A 20,770-nucleotide genomic window follows, 5' to 3' on the forward strand; every position below is an offset into this window, starting at 1 on the left:
CCCAGCCAAAAACGCAAAAGCGCCCCGCGGCAGAAGTCAAAAGAGGCTTGAGCCTCTCGGTCCTTCCCGCCCCTCTGTCCCGTCCATTGTCCTGTGGCCGGCAGAACCTGCCTCCCGAGGCCTCTTGCCCGGCGGGAGGCGAAGCGCTGGTGGGGGGGGTGGCGGCATGAGGGCCAGCAGCTGCTGACTCCACGGACCGGTGCAACATGCCCCACGGCCCGGTACTGGTCCGCGGCCCAGTGGTTGGGGACCCCTGGGTTAGCGCACACGTGCTGTTTTTCACTCTCCCCAGAGTTCAGGAAAGCTTCAGGACGCCTGATGACAGCGAAAAACAGGCCAACCGGATGTTCGTTCTGGTTGGGTTCTTTTTTGCCATCCACAGGCTCTCAGGAGGCTTTCCTGAAGCCTGAGGAGAGCGAAAACGGCCAAAAAGAAGGCCAAAAACCAGCTGGTTAGCACACACATGCACCCTGGAGCCGACATGTGCCCTCCAGGCAAGCTACTGGCGCCGCTTCATGTAACTGGCAGGCAGGCCCGCACGCCCGCGTGAGATTTGGCACCTGCGCCAGCCAAATCTCGCGTAAGATTTCACCGATTAGCGGAAGCAAACAAACCACCGAAAATCGGCGAAATCTCACACACAAGAGCATCCCTGCGTGAGAGTTGGCTTCCTGAGCATGTGCGAAAGGCAAATCTTGCACGGGCACCTGTGGGTGACACACAGCTATGTGCGCAGCTCCATTTTCGCTATAGAGTGGCCTATAACAGTAGGAACCCAATACAGTAGTACCTCTAGATACGAGCTGCTCTACATGCGAGTATTTCAAGATACGAGCCATGAGGGGAGAGACATTTCTGTTCTAGTCCCGAGCTCAAATTTGGGATACGAGCCGAGCGTCCACTAGGTGGCGCAAGAATCCTTGCTTTTGGTTACCTCGGAGGGGGAAAAAGTTATTTGTTCCAGATATGAGTTGCCTCGAGATACAAGCTCCCTTATGGAACAAATTATGCTCGTATCTAGGGGTACTACTGTACTGGTGCCCTCAGCTATGGCTCCGCGTGCCACTTGTCGCACCTGCACCATTGATTCTCATTAACTAGCCTAAGCATTTGTAGTGTGTAAAACACACCCTACCCACGTTCAAAGTTTGGGTGGCTGACCGACGAGCGAGAAAACTCGAAATTATAAAGACATGTCAGCTTTCATTCCCCTCTAGTGACGTCCGCAAAACGGTCAGTTAAATAAGCCAGGTAAGTATCACCTTGCGCTCCTGTTTAAAAAATAACAAATTAAGAATGTACAAAGCTACGCGTTGCCTTCAAACCCAAAGCTTGAAACAAAACCAAAAAAGCACTTTGGAGTCGTCGCGAATCCCACAAACCCCAGAAGCTCCGTCAAGAGAAGCAGCTTGGGTTGTGCATTGTCATCGCACAATCCCAGAAAACGGGTTTTCCAGTTAGAAAGGGGCCGATAGGATACATAATAAGGTGCTTTGAGGTCCTACAGGCATACCCAGTCAGCGTCTCCCTGTTTTAAAATTTTACCTCCCAGGGAACGTGCAATTGTTTTGCAAGCTCTAGCAAAGACACCTTTTTGGCCCCCACACAAATAGGGGAGATTTAAAGATCTCTACCCATTTCGAAATTCTATTTTTGCTCGGAACATTGCAGCCAAAACGGCTAAACCATGAATGTTCCATCTGGTTTTTTGCTTCAACTTGTCCCCTTTTTTAAAAAAAGAAAAGAATTAACAAACTTGATTGATGCAGCAGGAATGAATGCCTTCCCTGAACTGACAACATAATGCCCTCTTGAACCAATAGTAGTTTTATATTTTTTAAAAAGATGCCCTTTGCTCTCCTTTTAAAGGTCCTTAAAGCATCCTTTTTCAACCTGGAGGAACTCCAGATGGGTGGATTTGAACTCTCAGCCCAGGAATTCTGCGAGTTGAAGTCCAAGACAGACATTACCTGAATTGTGGATATCTACCACTTTAAAAAATATTTGCATTTTTTAAAAGAAAGAAAACAGATGTTGAGTGATCATGAGTGCAGGAACTCTTATTTCCTCAACTGGGTGTCCTTTGATAGTGTTAAAGACTACAATGACAATCTTCCACAGCCCTTAATATACCTCGGGGAGGTACATTTGAAAATGCCATAATAGAACAAGGACTTTAAGAAAAGAAAATCTCATTGATGGGTCTGTTTATCCCAATCCCTTATTCGGAGATCGGCTTGGAGTTAAAACATCCTCATCTTCTCTCCAACAACTGGAAAAATAATTTAGCTCCTTCAAAGCTAAACCTTCTCCATTTATGTAATTTAGTGTGGGAATCAGTCTGTTGTTTTTAAATGAAGAACGATGCCAGGAAGTTAGCAGACGTGAGAAAACAAATTCCTAATTATTCTAGGTTTGCCAGAAGGGACAAGGAAAAACGAAGTGCATATGTGGGAGAAACATAGAAACATAGAAGACTGACGGCAGAAAAAGACCTCATGATCCATCTAGTCTGCCCTTATACTATTTTCTGTATTTTATCTTAGGATGGATATATGTTTATCCCAGGCTTGTTTAAATTCAGTTACTGTGGATTTATCTACCACGTCTCCTGGAAGTTTGTTCCAAGGATCTACTACTCTTTCAGTAAAATAATATTTTCTCATGTTGCTTTTGATCTTTCCCCCAACTAACTTCAGATTGTGTCCCAAGTCTTTTATAAATTTGCAGGGGGGGGGAAAGCAAATTTCATTAGCACTCGAGATTAGCAGAGGGAGACAAACCTTAATACTTCCGGGCCTATGGTGCGTTGCCAAACAAAGAATGCTTGACAAATATACAATCTCCTTGTTGGTTTCTCTCTAAAGAAATCTCAAGCTTGGTAACCGACTAAGGAATGGCTGCAGGAGCAAATCCCAAAAAATAAAATATGATAAGACACCCTGATTCCGAGATCACTCTTTTGCCTTTTCTATTCAAAGAATTATTGCTTTTCTATTAATGCCTATCAGCATAGGAGCTTCAGGCTTTAATGCAATGCTCAATCGGCAGCGTTTTTAGGAGTTAAATAGAAACATGGAAACATAGAAGACTGACGGCAGAAAAAGACCTCATGGTCCATCTAGTCTGCCCTTATACTATTTTTTGTATTTTATCTTAGGATGGATCTATGTTTATCCCAGGCATGTTTCAATTCAGCAACTGTGGATTGACCAACCACGCCTGCTGGAAGTTTGTTCCAAGCATCTACTACTCTTTCCGTCAAATAATATTTTCTCACGTTGCTTTTGATCTTTCCCCCAACTAACTTCAGATTGTGTCCCCTTGTCCTTGTGTTCACTTTCCTACTGAAAACACTTCCCTCCTGAACCTTATTTAACCCTTTGACATATTTAAATGTTTCGATCATGTCCCCCCTTTTCCCTTCTGTCCTCCAGACTGTATAGATTGAGTTCATGAAGTCTTTCCTGATACGTTTTATGCTTAAGACCTTCCCACCATTCTTGTAGCCCGTCTTTGGACCTGTTCAATTTTATCAAATACCTTTTTGTAGGTGAGGTCTCCAGAACTGAACACAGTATTATTCCAAATGGGGTCTCGCCAGCGCTCTGTATAGCGGGATCACAATCTCCCTCTTCCTGCTTGTTCTACCTCTAGCTATGCAGCCAAGCATCCTACTTGCTTTTCCTACCGCCCGACCACACTGCTCACCCATTTTGAGACTGTCAGAAATCACTACCCCTAAATACAATTGACTTTTAGGCAGGATTGATTCAGGATTTAATTATAAGACCTATTGGCCTGTCGCTGTTCATAGCTTAAGGTGAGATGCCACTGCGAATGTCGTGATTCCCAAGAAGAATCATTATGCCAACGCAGGGCAAATGTTTTGAATAGGATAGAGTCTTAAATCTATCCAGGATCTCACTGAACCAAAAAAACCCCACTTGTTTTCTGTTCAGAAAGATACTTCAGAAAGTCTCAGTTGGTCCTGGATTGCTGTTACGTGCCCAGGCACACCTGGCTACGTTGTGGGTAAAAACCGCCAAGCGGTCATTGAAGTACTAGCAGCCTTGACCGATGTTGAAGAATGAACGAAGCGTGGGAGAAAGAAGGAATGGCGTGGAATAAATCAGTGTTACTTCACTCAACTGCATTTAGCGCATCACGGAAATACAGAGAGTGTGATGGCAGTTGATGATCTAGTTGATTTCTAGGTGATCTATCGCGACTTGCTGAGGCTAAATGGCCTGACGGTCATGGCAGGGTGGACTTCTTCTTGTAGGTTCTCCTGGAGTTGGCCGTCTCTGCTGGCCAAGAGGGGCAGTTTTCAGTCCCCAACGCCAAATCTATCACACCAACCGGCCTTTGGCCACAACAGCCCGCAAGGACAAAATGGAAGAGGTCTTTCTTCAAAATGAAGGGCCGACGGTCCTTCAGCCAAGGAAGGACTTCCCATTGCAGTGACCGCAAGGTTTAAGGGTCCTTCCAGGCCAAAAGGAAAGAGAGGGTTGAATTTTTTTAAAAAATAGCAGTGATAAAAATGGCTGTCTTCTCTCTCTCTCGGGCTCCCGGCTGGAGATCTCAAAGAGATGAAGGCCATTCCAAGGAAAATCTGACTTTCTGAGGGGAGGCCACCGTTGTGCTGAATGTTTAGGGAAAAACAAACCAGCTTTCTTGGATGGAGCCGAGTTTTAAATGACGGTTTGCGAACGCTGCCGTAGGGCGGGAGGGAGGAGAATCTGGTGGAGTAACTCCTCGTCTTCGTGCCAAGGACGCTCGCGGTCTTCTCTCCGGGAATGTTCTTCATACCACTCCTGAGGACGGGAGAGGAGTGGGGTCATTTACGCTCAATCGCAAGAGGATGTCCACCCCACACCCAGGGAGAACGAAAGAGGAACCATGAGGACAGGCAAACCCCAGAAATGTTTGTGGAGGCCAAGCCAGAAATCAGATAAATACAGGTTGGAGAGTTAATAGAGTTGGAATGGGCTTTGGAGGTCATCTGGTCCAACTGCAGAAAACCATTTTACCATTCTATTTTATTCCTATTCTATTCTATTGCACTTTAATTCTATTCTATTCCTACTCTCTTATTTTATTCCATTCCATTCCACTTTAATTCTATTCTATTCTATTCTCCATTCTATTCCACTTTAATTCTATTCCATTCTATTCTTAGTCTATTCTTAGTCTATTATATTCTATTCAATTCTATTCTATTCCACTTTAATTCTATTCTATTCCTACTCTATTATTTTATTCCATTCCACTTTAATTCTATTCTATTCTATATTCTATTCTATTCCACTCAACTTTAATTCTATTCTATTCTTAGTCTATTCTATTCCATTTCACTTATTCTATTCTATTCCACTTTAATTCTATTCTATTATTCTACTGTGTTCTATTCTATTCCATTCCACTTTAATTCTATTCTATTCTTAGTCTATTCTATTCCACTTTAATTCTATTCTACTCTATTATTCTATTCTATTCTATTCCGTTCCACTTTAATTCTATTCTATTCTATTCCCACTCTCTTATTTCATTCCATTCCATTCCACTCCACTCTACTCCTATTTCTATTCTTATTCCTATATTTATTTCTACTATTGTTGTTGCGAATTCGTATCCAACCCATCATGACCCCATGGACAATGTCCCTCCAGGCCTCCCTGCCCTCTACCATCCCCCAGAGTCCATTCAAGCTCATACCGAGTGCTTTGGTGACTCCATCCAGCCACCTCGTTCTCTGTCGTCCCCTTCTTCTTTTGCCCTCAATTGTTCCCAGCATTAGGCTCTTCTCCATTGAGTCCTTCCTTCTCATTAGGTGGTCAAAGTCTTTTGAGTTTCATCTTCAGGATCTGGCCTTCTAAAGAGCAGTCGGGGTTGATCTCCTCTAGGAGATCTTGGTACCCACGCATAGACCGCTCTTCAGTTACCCACCATAAAATTACTGCCCAAGTCAATCTCTGTAGCATTGATGTCCAGAGAGGAGGTCCAGGTGTTACCACCTCTGCAGCTCGCGCCAACTTACCTGTATCTCTTCTTCGTACATTTTCATACTTAAATCACTTTTGGTTCTGGATCGGCGGCCCAGGAACAGCATGGTGGTTTGCTAAAGCATAAGAACATAAGAAGAGCCATGCTGAATCGGGCCAAAGCCCATTGAGTCCAGCATTCTGTGTCACACAGTGGCCCACCAATTATACATGGGGATCTTGAGCAGAAAGAGAAGGCAAAACCCTCCCTTTCCCTGGACCCCCAACAAACTATACCCAAGGGAACCCTGCCTGCCTCAACCAACATAGAGGCGGCACTTGGAAGAAAGGAGGGAGGGAGAGAAAGGAAGGAGGGAGAGAGAGAGAAGGAGGGAAGGAAGAATATAAGAAGAGCCATGCTGAATCAGGCCAAAGCCCATCGAGCCCAGCATTCTGTGTCACACAGTGGCCCACCAATTGTCCATGGGGATCTTGAGCAGAAAGAGAAGGCCAAACCCTCCCTTTCCCTTGACCCCCAACAAATGGTACCCAAGGGAACCCTGCCTGCCTCAACCAACATAGAGGCGGCACTTAAACATCTAATTCAATAACCACCGATACACTTGGCATCCATGAATCTGTCTAATCCTGCCTTGAAGCTATCCAGGCTGACAGCTGTCACGACCTCTTCTGGAAGTGAATTCCATCAACCAAGGACCCTCTAGGTGAAGAAATATTTCCTTTTATTTGTCCTCACTTTCTTACCTATGAGCTTTAGGGAGGGCCCCCTCGTCCTAGTATTGTGCGATAGAGAAAATATTTTTTCTCTATCCACCACTTCTATCCCATGCAGGATTTTATACACTTCAATCAAGTCACCTCTTCAACGGCGCCTTTCAAGGCTGAAGAGACCAAGGCGTTGCAACCTGGTTTCATAAGGGAGGGGGTCCATTTCCTTGATCATTCTTGTTGCCCTTTTTTGCACCTAGCATTGTGTGATAAAGAATTTTTCTCTATCCACCATCCAGCAGTAGACGATAAATGGAGAGAAGAACAATCACATTCTCAGCTCGATGGGAGGAACTACTCTACTGGCTATTCTGAACAGCCGTCTCCAAATCTCATCGACTCACCCGGTGCCTGTCCATCTGGGAAACGACCTTGAGGAGCTGGCTAGCTGCCAAGTTGTCACCTTGTCTCCCGTAGATCTCGGCTAGACCTCCAATTTCTTCCTTGGAGACCTCCTGCTCAAAGACAATCCCGCTGTCTTCTGCTGGAGAAACAAAATCAAGGATGTTAGATAACAGGAGGAGAAGGAGCTACCAAAGAAATATCCAGATTTGGCAATAGCATTAATATTTATATACTGCTTCACGGTGCTTTTACAGCCCTCTCTAAGTGGTTTACAGTCAGCATATCACTTGCAACCATCTGGGTCCTCATTTTACCCACCTTGGAAGGATGGAAAGCTGAGTTAGCCTTGAGTCAGGAAAGAAGGGAGAAAGCAAGGAGGGAAGGAAGGAGGGAAGGAAGGGAAGGAAAGAAGCAAGGAAGGAGGGAAGGAAGGAAGCAAGGAAGGAAGGAGGGAGGGAGGGAGGGGAGGGGAGGGAAGGAGGGAGGAGGGAGGGAGGGAAGGGAGGGAGGAAGTAAGGAAGGAAGGAGGGAGGGAGAATGGAAGAAAGGGAGGGAGGGAGGGATTGGAAGGAAGGAACAAAGGAACGAAGGAAGGGAGGAGTTGGAAGGAAGGAAGGAAGGAAGGGGAATGAATGAAGGAAGGAAGGAGTTGGAAGGAAGGAAGGAAGGAAGGAGAAGGAAGGAAGGAAGGATGGAAGGAAGGAAGGAAGGAAGGAAGGAAGGAAGGAAGGAGTTGGAAGAAAGTGCAATACCACTTAGATTTACATACCGCTTCTTAGTGCTTTTACAGCTGTCTAAGTGGTTTACAGAATCAGCCTCTTACCCCCAAAAATCTGGGTCCTCATTTGACCCACCTTGGAAGGACAGAAGGCTGAATCAACCTTGAGCCGAGGGTAAGATTTGAACTGCTGAACTACAGTTAGCAGTTAGCTGAAGTAGCCTGCAGTGCAGCCCTCTAACCACTGCGCCATCCCTGGTGTTTGCTAGTCAGCATTACCAGGGAGGAAGGCAGCTAGGAAGGAGCTCCTGCCATGCACCCGAGAGTGAATCTCTCTCCCACCTACCTTCCGAATCCTGATTCTTGCGGGCATAATTCATGCGGAACACAAATGCTTCCAGTATAAAAGCCACAATGATTGTCATCACCACCTAGTGGGGGAAGGGGGAGAATACAAAGTCAGTTACTGTGGATTGACCAACCACGTCTGCTGGAAGTTTGTTCCAAGAATCTACTATTCTTTCAGTAAAATAATATTTTCTCACGTGGCTTCTGATCTTCCCCCCAACTAACCTCAGATGGTGCCCCCTTGTTCTTGTGTTCACTTTCCTATTAAAAACACTTCCCTCCTGAATCTTATTTAACCCTTTAACGTATTGAAATGTTTCGATCATGTCCCCCCTTTTCCTTCTGTCCTCCAGACTATACAGGTTGAGTTCATGAAGTCTTTCCTGATACGTTTTATGCTTAAGACCTTCCACCATTCTTGTAGCCCGTCTTTGGACCCGTTCAATTTTATCCATATCTTTCTTTCTTTCTTTCTTTCTTTCTTTCTTTCTTTCTTTCTTTCTTTCTTTCTTTCTTACTTACTTACTTACTTACTTACTTACTTACTTACTTACTTACTTACTTACTTACTTACTTACTTGTTGGATTTGTATGCCGCCCCTCTCCGGAGACTCGGAGCGGCTAACAGCAACAATAAAACAGTGTACAATAGTAATCTAATACTAAAAACGATTAAAAACCCATTAATATAAAAACCAGACATACATACATACATACCATGCATAGAATTATAAAGGCCTAGGGGGAAAGAGGGTCTCAATTCTCCCATGCCTGACGGCAGAGGTGGGTTTTAAGTAGCTTACGAAAGGCAAGGAGGGTGGGGACAATTCTAATCTCTGGGGGGAGTTGGTTCCAGAGGGCCAGGGTCGCCACAGAGAAGGCTCTTCCCCTGGGTCCCACCAAGCGATATTGTTTCGTTGACGGGACCCGGAGAAGACCCACTCTGTGGGACCTAACTGGTCGCTGGGATTCGTGCAGCAGAAGGCGGTCCCTGAGATAATCTGGTCCGGTGCCATGAAGGGCTTTATAGGTCATAACCAACACTTTTGTAGGTGAGGCCTCCAGAACTGGACACAGCATTATTCCAAATGGGGTCTGACTAATGCTCTATACAACGGGGTCGCAATCCCCCTCTTCCTGCTTGTTATAACCATCATCTCGAAATGCTTCTCATGAGACTGAAGGATCTTGCTCGATCTACTCACCATGGTCACAATGTAGAAAATCATGAAATACAGACGGCTCCAATGAGAAGTTTCTGAGGTCACCCCTTCCTAAAAAAAAACAAAACCCCACAGGAAAATGAGATCTTTACGTGGTTGGCTATAGATGGGAATCACAAAGTCACCCTCCCAATACTTAAATCTTGTTCAGGGGGTTTTCTGTAGACTTACCATGACAATGTACCAATCGTTCACTACCGTCAACTCGAAGAGAGTCACTGCATTGAAAAATAGTGATGGGGAAGAGATAAGAAACAATTCAAGGACCCTTGAAGGCCATCCACAAACTTCAACAGGTAGTAAAAGAGCTGTGGTGGCGCAGTGGTTGGACTGCGGTATTGCAGGCTGATTCTGCCGACTGCCAGTAGTTCGATCCTGACTGGCTGAAGGTTGACTCAGCTGTACATCCTTCCAGTGGGTAAAATGAGGACCCAGATTGTTGGGGACAAGATACGGACTCTGAAAACAGCTTAGAGAGGGCTGTGCAGTATTGTAAAGTGGCATATAAATCTTAAGAGCTATTGCTATCTATCTATCTATCTATCTATCTATCTATCTATCTATCTATCATCTATCTATCTATCTATCTATCTAATCTATCTATCTATCTAATCTATCTATCTATCTATCTATCTATCTATCATCTATCTATCTAATCTATCTATCTAATCTATCTATGTATCTATGTATCTAGGTATCTATCTATCTATCTATCTATCTATCTATCTATCTATCTATCTATCTATCTATCTCTGCTATCTGTCTCTCACTTTCTCTCTCTCTCTCCATATCTGCCTCTGTCTACTTTGCCTTCCTACCTACCTATCATCCAACTATCTATCTATCATTTATCTATCTATAAATGCAGGATTCTAGGCAGACTCCACAGCCTGGAGTTCAATTCTGACCGGCTCAAGATAGACTCATCCTTCCAAGGTTGGTAAAATGAGGACACAGATTGTTGGAGACAAGATGCTGATTCTGTAAACCACTTAGAGCGGGTTGCGAAATACTGTAAAGTGGTATATAAATAAATCTAAGGGCTATTGCTATCTATCTATGTATGTGTGTGTCTCTCTCTCTGGCTATCTCTGTCTCTCACTTTTTTTCTCTCCATGACTACCTCTGACTACTTTGCCTGCCTATCTACCTATCTATCATCCATCCATCCATCCATCCATCCATATATATACAATTTCCCCAAACAATCTGGGTTCTCATTTTAGCAATGATTGAAGAAGGATGGAAGGATGTGTCTACCTTGAGCCGGTCAGGAAACCGGCTCAAGGTAGACACATCCTTCCATCCTTCTTCCATCATTGCTAAAATGAGAACCCAGATTGTTTGGGGAAATTGTTTGAGGACCCGAATTGTGGGGGCAATAGCCTTGCTCTGTTCAAAAGTGCTATTGCTAACATGTTGTAATCCGCCTTGAGTCCAAGGAGAAGGGAGGCATAAAAATCGAATAAATAAATAAATAAATAAAAATAAATAAATAAAAATAAATAAATAAATAGGCTGACTTTGTAAACCACTTACAGAAGGCTGGAAAGCACTGTGAAGCATTCTATGCTATTGCTATTGCTTTTTTTTTTTTTTGAAGTTTCTATTGCTTTCATGCTTTTAATTTTTTTAAATTATTATTATTTGGCTTGTTAATATATTCTTGGGAGTTGCAAGCCTCCCCATGTCATTGATTCAGATGGGCAGCTATATAGAAGCAGAACAAAGAAAGAAAGAAACAACACAAAGAAAAGAACCTAAGAACCTAAGAAGAGCCCTGCTGAATCAGGCCAAAGCCCATCGAGTCCAGCATTCTGTGTCACACAGTGGCCCACCAATTGTCCATGGGGATCTTGAGCAGAAAGAGAAGGCAAAAACCTCCCTTTCTACTGACCCCCAACAAATGGTACTCAAGGGAAACCTGCCTGCCTCAGCCAACATAGAGACAGCACATGGACATCCGTTTCAATAACCACCTATGATACATTGGCATCCATGAATCTGTCTAATCCTGCCTTGAAGCTCTCCAGGCTGACAGCTGTCATGACCTCTTCTGGAAGGGAATTCCACCAACCAACGACCCTCTGGGTGAAGAAATATTTCCCTTGATTTGTCCTCACTTTCTTACCTATGAGTTTTAGGGAGAGGCCCCTTGTCCTAGTATTGTGTGATAGAGAAAATATTTTTTCTCTATCCATCTTTTCTATCCCATGCAGGATTTTATACACTTCGATCAAGTCACCCCTTAAACGCCGTCTTTCAAGACTGGAGAGACCAAGGCTTTCCTGAAAAGAATGGCTTTCCTACAGACCCGTAATGTTAATGTTTCAAAAGGAGCTCTTACCGAAGCTGATCAAAATGTTGTCGAAGTTGTTGAGATAGTAGTAGCCTTGGTCCACCACAGTCTTGTTCCCAATGGTGCGGTTGACCCAACGAAACGCATCGGCCACTGTGCTTGTGCTGGATGAGAATTCAATTCAATTCAATTTATTAGATTTGTATGCCGCCCCTCTCTGAAGACTCCGGGCGGCTCACAACAACAATAAAAACAGTATAACAATGGAACAAATCTAATAATAAAATTACATTAAAAAACCCCAACAATTTAAAAACCATACAACACATGCATACCAAACATAAAATATAAGAAAGCCTGGGGGAGATGTCTTAATTCCCCCATGCTTGGCGATATAGGTGGGTCTTAAGTAACTTGCGAAAGACAAGGAGGGTGGGAGCCGTTCTAATCTACGGGGGGAGTTGATTGCAGAGGGCCGGGGCCGCCACAGCGAAGGCTCTTCCCCTGGGGCCCGCCAAACGACATTGTTTGGTCGACGGGACCCGGAGAAGGCCAACTCTGTGGGACCTTATTGGCCGCTGGGATTCGTGCGGTAGAAGGCGGTTCCGGAGGTAATCTGGTCCAATGCCATGAAGGGCTTTAAAGGTCATTACCAACACTTTGAATTGTGACCGGAAACCAATCGGCAGCCAGTGCAGGCCACGGAGTGTTGTAGAAACGTGGGCGAATCTAGGAAGCCCCACAATAGCTCTCGCGGCCACATTCTGCACGATCTGAAGTTTCCGAACACTTTTCAAAGGTAGCCCCATGTAGAGAGCAATGCAGTAATCGAACCTCGAGGTGATGAGGGCATGAGCGACTGTGAGCAATGACTCCAGGTCCAAATAGGGCTTCAACTGGTGCACCAGGCGAACCTGGGCAAACGCCCCCCTCGCCACAGCCGAAAGATGGTGACACATTACAAAGAAGAGAGAGAGGTGGGCCCACGTTCAAAAATCTGTTTTTACAATGGCCAGATAAAAGACCACCTACTAGTGGGGCAAAGGCAAAGAGACCCTCCCTAGTTTTGTGGGCTGTAAGTAGTGATGGGCTGCCAAAACTTTTACTGCCACACTGTGGGGCGTGGCTTATTTTGTGGGTGTGGCATGCTGGCCATGTGACCAGGTGGGAGTGGCTTGACAATCGTGTGACTGGCAGTGACTTAAAGGTCACGTGACTAAGTGGGAGTGGCTTATTTCAAATAGATGCTTGGACTCTTTTTCAATTGACTAAGTCACATTATTTGACTAGCCACCAAAAGGGCAAATGATAGACAGCATTATTGGTTGAGGAGCACAGAAAGGTTTTAAGGTTTTGTTCAGCATGATAACAGGTTAGGCAAGTGGCTCAATATCCTTGAATTGCTATAAAAGTTCAGTTCCAGATAATGATTAAAATGATTAAAGAGTTTATGGGTAAAAACATACTATTTTATTATTTCCTATTTTAAAAGGAATTAAGGATCATACTAAGGTACTAGAGAAGGAAGGACAATAAAAAAAACTATTAAGTACTGTTGTTGTTCAGCCTGAGGCTGCTCAGGGACCAGCTGTGTCTCTGCTGGCTCCGTGCCTGGAGGAGGAGGACAGCGAAGAGGAGGAGGCTGAGCAGTCGGACGGGGGAGGGGAAAGTCAGGAATGGGACGAAGGAGAACAGCATGAGAGCCCCGGGGGGGCTCTACCCAGCCAGTAGCTTGGAGTCATTAGGGGATGAAGCACAAGCCGTCATTGACTTGCGACAGAGATGTTCAGATCAAAGAAAGGAGCAATTAAAGAAGTATTATCAGCATTAGGAACAGCTCTCTCCTTAGCAGGGTTTAAAAGGCAGGCAAGCCCTTGAAGCCACGTGGAGTGTTATCAGTTGGAGTTACGGTGACCTGCTTTGTTCTTGGCGTCTCTGTTCCTGGCTTGTGGCCCAGCAGTTTGGAAGACCCGTGGGAGGTGTAGGTCTGCTATCTACAGCCTCGGCTTGGCAGCAAGAATCCTGTATTGCTGCTTGGACTTTTGCCTTCGTGGATATATTTGAAGATACAGCGTTTTCCTGTTTGCAAGGACATTTTCTGTTACCTGTGTTTTTCTTGAATTTTATAAAACTGCCTTTGCCTTTTACCGGTGTGTCTGGCTTCTCTTTTGGGTTGGTCTTGGCTTCCGGAGTGACCCAGACAGAACAAGTACTAAATAAATAGTGCATAAACGTACTACCTCCACTGCGTCCAACTCCCCCCCGTGGGGGCAGCAACCCATTACTGGCTGTAAAGAAGACCAGGATGGGTGGGAAAAGGAAGAGAAAGAAGGTGGAGATACTTACTTACAACAGTTTGGGTAGAGTTTTCCAGAGAAGAATTCCATGCCAATAATGGCAAAGCAGTAGTAGAAGATGAGTAAAGTTAGACCGAGGCTAGAAGAGAAAGGAAAGGGTTAGGGAAAGTGCAATTCAACAAGGTGGATTTTTAACAGAACAACAAGACTTTGAAGGGACCCTAGAGGTCTTCTAGTCCAACCGCTTCCTCAATCAGAAGACTTTATACCAGTGTTGGTGAATTTTTTTGGTATTGAGTGGCAAGCCATTCCGCTGGGTTTTTTTAATAATAATTTATTACTGATTTTTTTTTATAATAATAACAAATACACACTACATATTATGTCTTATAATAATAACACATACACCCTATATATTATTATTATTATTATTATTTATTGGATTTGTATGCCGCCCCTCTCCGCAGACTCGGGGCGGCTAACAACAATGATGAAAAACAACGTGTAACAATCCAATTTAATAAAACAACTAAAAACCCTTATTATAAAAAACCAAACATACACACAAACATACCATACATAACTTGTAATGGCCTAGGGGAAGGAATATCCTAACTCCCCCATGCCTGGTGACAAAGGTGGGTCTTGAGTAATTTGCGAAAGACAAGGAGGGTGGGGGCCGTTCTAATCTCTGGGGAGAGTTGATTCCAGAGGGCCGGGGCCGCCACAGAGAAGGCTCTTCCCCTGGGGCCCGCCAAACGACATTGTTTGGTTGATGGGACCCAGAGAAGGCCAACTCTGTGGGACCTTATCAGCCGCTGGGATTTGTGCGGTAAGAAGGCGGTTCCGGATGTATTCTGGCCCAATGCCATGTAGGGCTTTAAAGGTTATTACCAACACTTTGAACTGTGACCGGAAACCGATCGGCAGCCAGTGCAGGCCGCTGAGTGTTGCAGAAACGTGGGCGAATCTAGGAAGCCCCACGATGGCTCTCGCGGCCACATTCTGCACGATCTGAAGTTTCTGAACACTTTTCAAAGGTAGCCCCATGTAGAGAGCGTTGCAGTAATTGAACCTCGAGGTGATGGGGGCATGAGTGACTGTGAGCAATGACTCCCTGTCCATATAGCATAGTGCTCCATGATCCATGCTCCCACCACCCAACAACACTCAAACCCCTCCACCAAATTGAGGGTGTAGTTTACATATAACATTTTAAATGAAGAACATTACCATATTTACATATTAAAGAGTGATTTCTGTTTATTCTTTATACCTTGGTCTCGGATTCTACTAACTGTATAACCTCTAACCCTGTTCCATCCTCCCATCAGTTCCTGCAATTTATTCTCATTAATCATATTTATCTTTATACAGGAATTATTTCCATCCCTGTACCTGGCCATCCTAGGAAGAAGTTCAAACATCGTATCCAAGACGTTCCGGTAACGTTTCTTCAATTTAAACAGCCTGCAAAACGGGAAAAGAGGGGAAAATAGTGCATGAGTTATCTAGAGCAGTGGTTTTTCAATCTTGGCAACTTGAAGAAACTCCAAAACTTCAAAAAAATCAGCATGCTGTAAGATGGGAGAGGTTGTCTTCCCAGAATTCCCCAGGTAGCATCCTTTAACACCTGGGGACTTCATCCTTGAGAAGCAGGAATAGGAAGATGTTGCATCGTAACAGGAGGAGGAGGAGGGGGGGAAGAGGAGGAAGAAGAAGAAGAAGAAGAAGAAGAAGAAGAGAAGGATGAAGGAGGAGAAAGAGAAGAGGAGGAGGAAGAGGAGGAAGAAGAGAGGAAGGGGAGGAAGGAGAAGAAGAAGGAGAAGGAGAGGAAGAGAAGGAGGAGGAGGAGGAGAAGAAGGATGAAGGAGGAGAAAGAGAAGAGGAGGAGGAAGAGGAGGAAGAAGAGAGGAAGGGGAGGAAGGAGAAGAAGAGGAAGAGAAGGAGGAGGAGGAGGAGAAGAAGAAGAAGAGAAGGATGAAGGAGGAGAAAGAGAAGAGGAGGAAGAAGAGAGGAAGGGGAGGAAGGAGAAGAAGAAGGAGAAGAAGAGGAAGAGAAGGAGGAGGAGGAGGAGAAGAAGGATGAAGGAGGAGAAAGAGAAGAGGAGGAGGAAGAGGAGGAAGAAGAGAGGAAGGGGAGGAAGGAGAAGAAGAGGAAGAGAAGGAGGAGGAGGAGAAGAAGAAGAAGAAGAGAAGGATGAAGGAAGAGAAAGAGAAGAGGAGGAAGAAGAGGAGGAAGGGGAGGAAGGAGAAGAAGAAGGAGAAGGAGAAGAAGAGGAAGAGAAGGAGGAGGAGGAGAACAAGAAGGATGAAGGAGGAGAAAGAGAAGAGGAGGAGGAAGAGGAGGAAGAAGAGAGGAAGGGGAGGAAGGAGAAGAAGAGGAAGAGAAGGAGGAGGAGGAGGAGGGGAAGAAGAAGAAGAAGAGAAGGATGAAGGAGGAGGAGAAGAGGAGGAGGAAGAGGAGGAAGAAGAGAGGAAGGGGACAAAGGAGAAGAAGAAGGAGAAGAAGAAGAAGAAGAAGAAGAAGAAGAAGAAGAAGAAGAAGAAGAAGAAAGAAGAAGAAGAATTGGGGTCAACAACAAGGGATTCTGGGACTTGTACTTTCTCAGCAGCTAGAAGACCACCCCCACCCCTATAGTTCCACACGTATCTGACCCATCCTGTATCTTCACCTCAGTAACTGCAAAGGCCGCAGCACAACAATGAAGTAGAAGGGTTCCATATCGAACGCCAGCGCCAGGAGGCCCAAAAACGCAAACAAAGTGACCGCAAAGTCAAAACTGGAAAGAGAAGTAACAAAAAAGCAAGAGAGAGAAATTGATTTTCTGGCTGGCATCTGAGAGCTGCGTCCCTCCAAGTCCCCAATGTCACATCCCTTAAAATAGGGGTGGGGGATACTTACAGATTCCAGCCAGAAGAGAGATATTCCTTCGGCCCCAGGCCGGTAACCTTCAACAGCACCTCGACCCCATAGACTGTCAAACAAAGAAACGGAAGTGCTGTGATTGTTGTTTTTAATCACTGTACAATGTTGGTCCAATAACACGGCTTTTCTTTAATAACTTAGTTTAGTTTATTTAGATTTGTATGCCGCCCCTCTCCGAAGACTCGGGGCGGCTAACAACAATAAAAAAAACAACGTAACAAATCTAATATTAAAAAGCAATCTAAAAAACCCCAATTTAAGAGACCAATCATACCAACAAACATACCATGAATAAATTCTATAAGCCTAGGGGGAAGGGAGAAAAAATTTTCAATTCCCCCATGCCTGACAACAGAGGTGGGTTTTAAGGAGCTTGCGAAAGGCAAGGAGGGTGGGGGCAACTCTGATATCTGGGGGGAGCTGGTTCCAGAGGGTCGGGGCCGCCACAGAGAAGGCTCTTCTCTCGGGTCCCGCCAAATGACATTGTTTAGTCGACGGGACCCGGAGAAGGCCAACTCTGTGGGACCTAACCGGTCGCTGGGATTCGTGCGGCAGGAGGCGGTCCCCGAGATATTCTGGTCCGGTGCCATGAAGGGCTTTATAGGTTGGCGGGCCCCAGGGGAAGAGCCTTCTCTGTGGCGGCACCGGCCCTCTGGAACCAACTCCCCCTGGAGATTAGAACTGCCCCTACTCTTCCTGCCTTCCGTAAACTCCTTAAAACCCACCTTTGCCATCAGGCATGGGGGAACTGAAACATCTCCCCCTGGGCATGTTAATTTATATATGGTATGTTTGTGTGTATGTCTGTTAGTATATGGGGTCTTTCTTAAATCTTTAAATATTTTAAATTGTCAGATTATTTATGATTTGTTTCCATGTGTTGTGAGCCGCCCCGAGTCTTCGGAGAGGGGCGGCAAAGAAATCTAAGTAATAAATAAATAAATAAATAACCAACACTTTGAATTGTGACCGGAAACTGATCGGCAACCAATGCAGACTGCGGAGTGTTGGAGCATGGGCATACCTGGGGAAGCCCATGACTGCTCTGGCAGCTGCATTCTGCATTTACCTTTTCTCTTCTCTTTTTTTTTAAAGAAAAAGTTTTAAGGTTTATTTTACACACGTATTTATATATTTGCCCAAGAGTACCGAAGACGTTTAAGCATAAAACCTATCAGGAAAGACTTAATGTACTCAATCTCTATAGTCTGGGGGACAATGGAAACTGCAGTTTAATGTTTCCAAATGTGAAATAATGAACTTGGGGAAAAGGAATCCTCAATCTGAGTATTGTATTGGCAGTTCTGCGTTAGCAAAAACTTCAGAAGAAAAGGATTTAGGGGTAGTGATTTCTGACAGTCTCAAAATGGGTGAGCAGTGTGGTCAGGCAGTAGGAAAACCAAGTAGGATGCTTGGCTGCATAGCTAGAGGTATAACAAGCAGGAAGAGGGAGATTGTGATCCCCTTATATAGAGCGCTGGTGAGACCACATTTGGAATACTGTGTTCAGTTCTGGAGACCTCACCTACAAAAAGATATTGACAAAATTGAACGGGTACAAAGACGGGCTACAAGAATGGTGGAAGGTCTTAAGCATAAAACGTATCAGGAAAGACTTAATGAACTCAATCTGTATAGTCTGGAGGACAGAAGGAAAAGGGGGGACATGATCAAAACATTTAGATATGTTCAAGGGTTAAATAAGGTTCAGGAGGGAAGTGTTTTTAATAGGAAAGTGAACACAAGAACAAGGGGACACAATCTGAAGTTAGTTGGGGGAAAGATCAAAAGCAACATGAGAAAATATTATTTTACTGAAAGAGTAGTAGATCCTTGGAACAAACTTCCAGCAGACGTGGTTGGTAAATCCACAGTAACTGAATTTAAACATGCCTGGGATAAAACTATATCCATCCTAAGATAAAATACAGAAAATAGTATAAGGGCAGACTAGGTGGACCATGAGGTCTTTTTCTGCCATGAGTCTTCTATGTTTCTATGTTTCTATGTATCTGTATAGTCTGGAGGACAGAAGGGAAAGGGGGGACATGATCAAAACAATTAAATACGTTAAAGGGTTAAATAAGGTTCAGGAGGGAAGTGTTTTTAATAGGAAAGTGAAGACAAGAGCGAGGGGGCACAATCTGAGGTTAGTTGGGGGAAAGATCAGAAGCAACATGAGAAAATATTATTTGACTGAAAGAGGAGTAGACGCTTGGAACAAACTTCCAGCAGACGTGGTTGGTCAATCCACAGTCACTGAATTTAAACATGCCTGGGAAAAGCATAGATCCATCCTAAGATAAAATACAGGAAATAGTATAAGGGCAAGCTAGATGGACCGTGAGGTCTTTTTCTGCTGTCAATCTTCTATGTTTCTATGTAAGAAACCAAAGTCGGTAAAGAAACTTACTTGTGAGGAACATGATATAGCTCCAGGGGACGTCACGAGAAAAGAGTCCGTCTGTAAAACAAAAACAGTAGAAGTGTTTTACAGAAACAACCGAAAGGAGGAAGGGAAGGTGGACTCAAGTCAGCAGACGTTCAATTAACGTTGTGTTGTACCTCGCAGCATGAAGGTTTCCACTAGAATCCAGAGACCGTTCACAGCCACCAGAACATCTGCAAGACATAATGGGAAACAACGGCATTTTAAAACAAACTCCCCCAGTGGCCCAAACATATGTCGGTTAGACGCTCCCATAGAATCCAACCTGTGGGTCAATGGGCCTTCAACAATGTTTACTCTCTATTTTGTCTTATACGTTCTGGATATAACTTCTAGAGTCAATATAAACAATAATGGTGATAATGGGAATCCTTGTCTCATTCCTTTCATAAGGATTCACAATCATTCTCGCCGACTGTTTGATGTAGATAGTTTGTATTATTCCAATAAATCTTTCCCCAAAACCCATAGTCTGTTGTTGCTGTATCAAAAATTACCAATTTACCTTATCAAAAGCTTTCTGTGGTTTTTTTTTCAACAAACCTTTTTTTAAAACATTTACTCTCCTCCCAGGATTTAAGGCTCACACTGCAGATTACATCAGATTAATTCATTAATCTTTTGTCTTTGGTTGGGTTTCCAATTGAAAAGCGATAGGCTGGTTGAGCCGTTGGGTTGTTTTTCATCCTTCCCAGGCTTCAGGAAGCTTTCGTGAGGCCCTGGGAAGGTGAAAAATGGCCCATCAGGCCTACCGGAAGTTCGGAAATGAAATTCTGGTGGGCCCATTGCATCTGTTTTTCACCCTCCACTGGCTCAGGAAGCTTTCCTGAAGCCTGGGGAGAGTGAAAAATGACCCAAACAGGCCTACCGGAAGTTCAGAAATGAACTTCTGGTAGGCCTGTTGGATCTATTTTTCACTGTCCATTGGCTCTGGAGGCCTTCCTATCGGAAGTCCAGAGGCTTCAGTGAGCCTTGCACACATGCGCAAGGGAGGGCATTACATTATGGATGTGGGCACTTGAGCAAAAAAAGGTTCACCATCACTGACCTATAATGTATGTGTCTTTCTTGGGTTCTTGGGGCCTGATGTCAACTTTGAAGCCGATCAGCTTACTGGTAAAACAAAACCTATCCATTAGCCCCTCCCACCCTCACCCCAAACAGAGTGAAGACTTACTTACACATGCCATACTGGAAAGCCCGAGAATTCACTAATATGTTAATACCTGTTGAAAGGAAAGAAGAGAGGAGGAAAAACAATTAGCATCTTTCTTGCCGATTTCTTTGAAATAGCCCAAGTTGGTATCTTCTCCCTTTTTTCCTCAGTTGCCTTATTCTCCACAGCCTCTGAGGGCAGGACAAGAAGTAAGGGATGGAAATACATTAAGGA

The 20,770-nt window shown here is 44.4% G+C and overlaps 1 protein-coding gene across 3 annotated transcripts in view; it reads right to left on the bottom strand.

Moving 5' to 3' along the window:
* Nucleotides 1-3,756: 3,756 nt before the first annotated feature.
* The window catches only part of TPCN1 (two pore segment channel 1), a 43,142-nt gene continuing 26,128 nt past the window's right edge, over nt 3,757-20,770 (bottom strand). The window contains exons 14-28 of one of the 3 annotated variants that reach the window (XR_011560014.1): nt 20,562-20,606; nt 19,497-19,553; nt 19,345-19,395; nt 16,908-16,980; nt 16,678-16,785; nt 15,402-15,473; nt 14,053-14,142; nt 11,755-11,870; nt 9,579-9,625; nt 9,390-9,458; nt 8,183-8,267; nt 7,118-7,257; nt 6,041-6,121; nt 5,719-5,875; nt 3,757-4,817 (exon numbers count right to left, since the gene is read on the bottom strand). Coding sequence is in view for 2 of the 3 variants with exons in the window: in XM_070763092.1 (XP_070619193.1) it covers nt 4,695-4,817; nt 6,041-6,121; nt 7,118-7,257; nt 8,183-8,267; nt 9,390-9,458; nt 9,579-9,625; nt 11,755-11,870; nt 14,053-14,142; nt 15,402-15,473; nt 16,678-16,785; nt 16,908-16,980; nt 19,345-19,395; nt 19,497-19,553; nt 20,562-20,606 (1,157 nt within the window). In the remaining variant the exon portion in view is untranslated. The remainder of the gene's footprint in view (nt 4,818-5,718; nt 5,876-6,040; nt 6,122-7,117; nt 7,258-8,182; nt 8,268-9,389; nt 9,459-9,578; nt 9,626-11,754; nt 11,871-14,052; nt 14,143-15,401; nt 15,474-16,677; nt 16,786-16,907; nt 16,981-19,344; nt 19,396-19,496; nt 19,554-20,561; nt 20,607-20,770) is intronic. The other 2 variants (XM_070763093.1, XM_070763092.1) reach the window with 2 other exon arrangements.

This window comes from Erythrolamprus reginae, chromosome 10 (genome assembly GCF_031021105.1).
Source record: "Erythrolamprus reginae isolate rEryReg1 chromosome 10, rEryReg1.hap1, whole genome shotgun sequence".
NCBI lineage: Eukaryota > Metazoa > Chordata > Lepidosauria > Squamata > Dipsadidae > Erythrolamprus > Erythrolamprus reginae.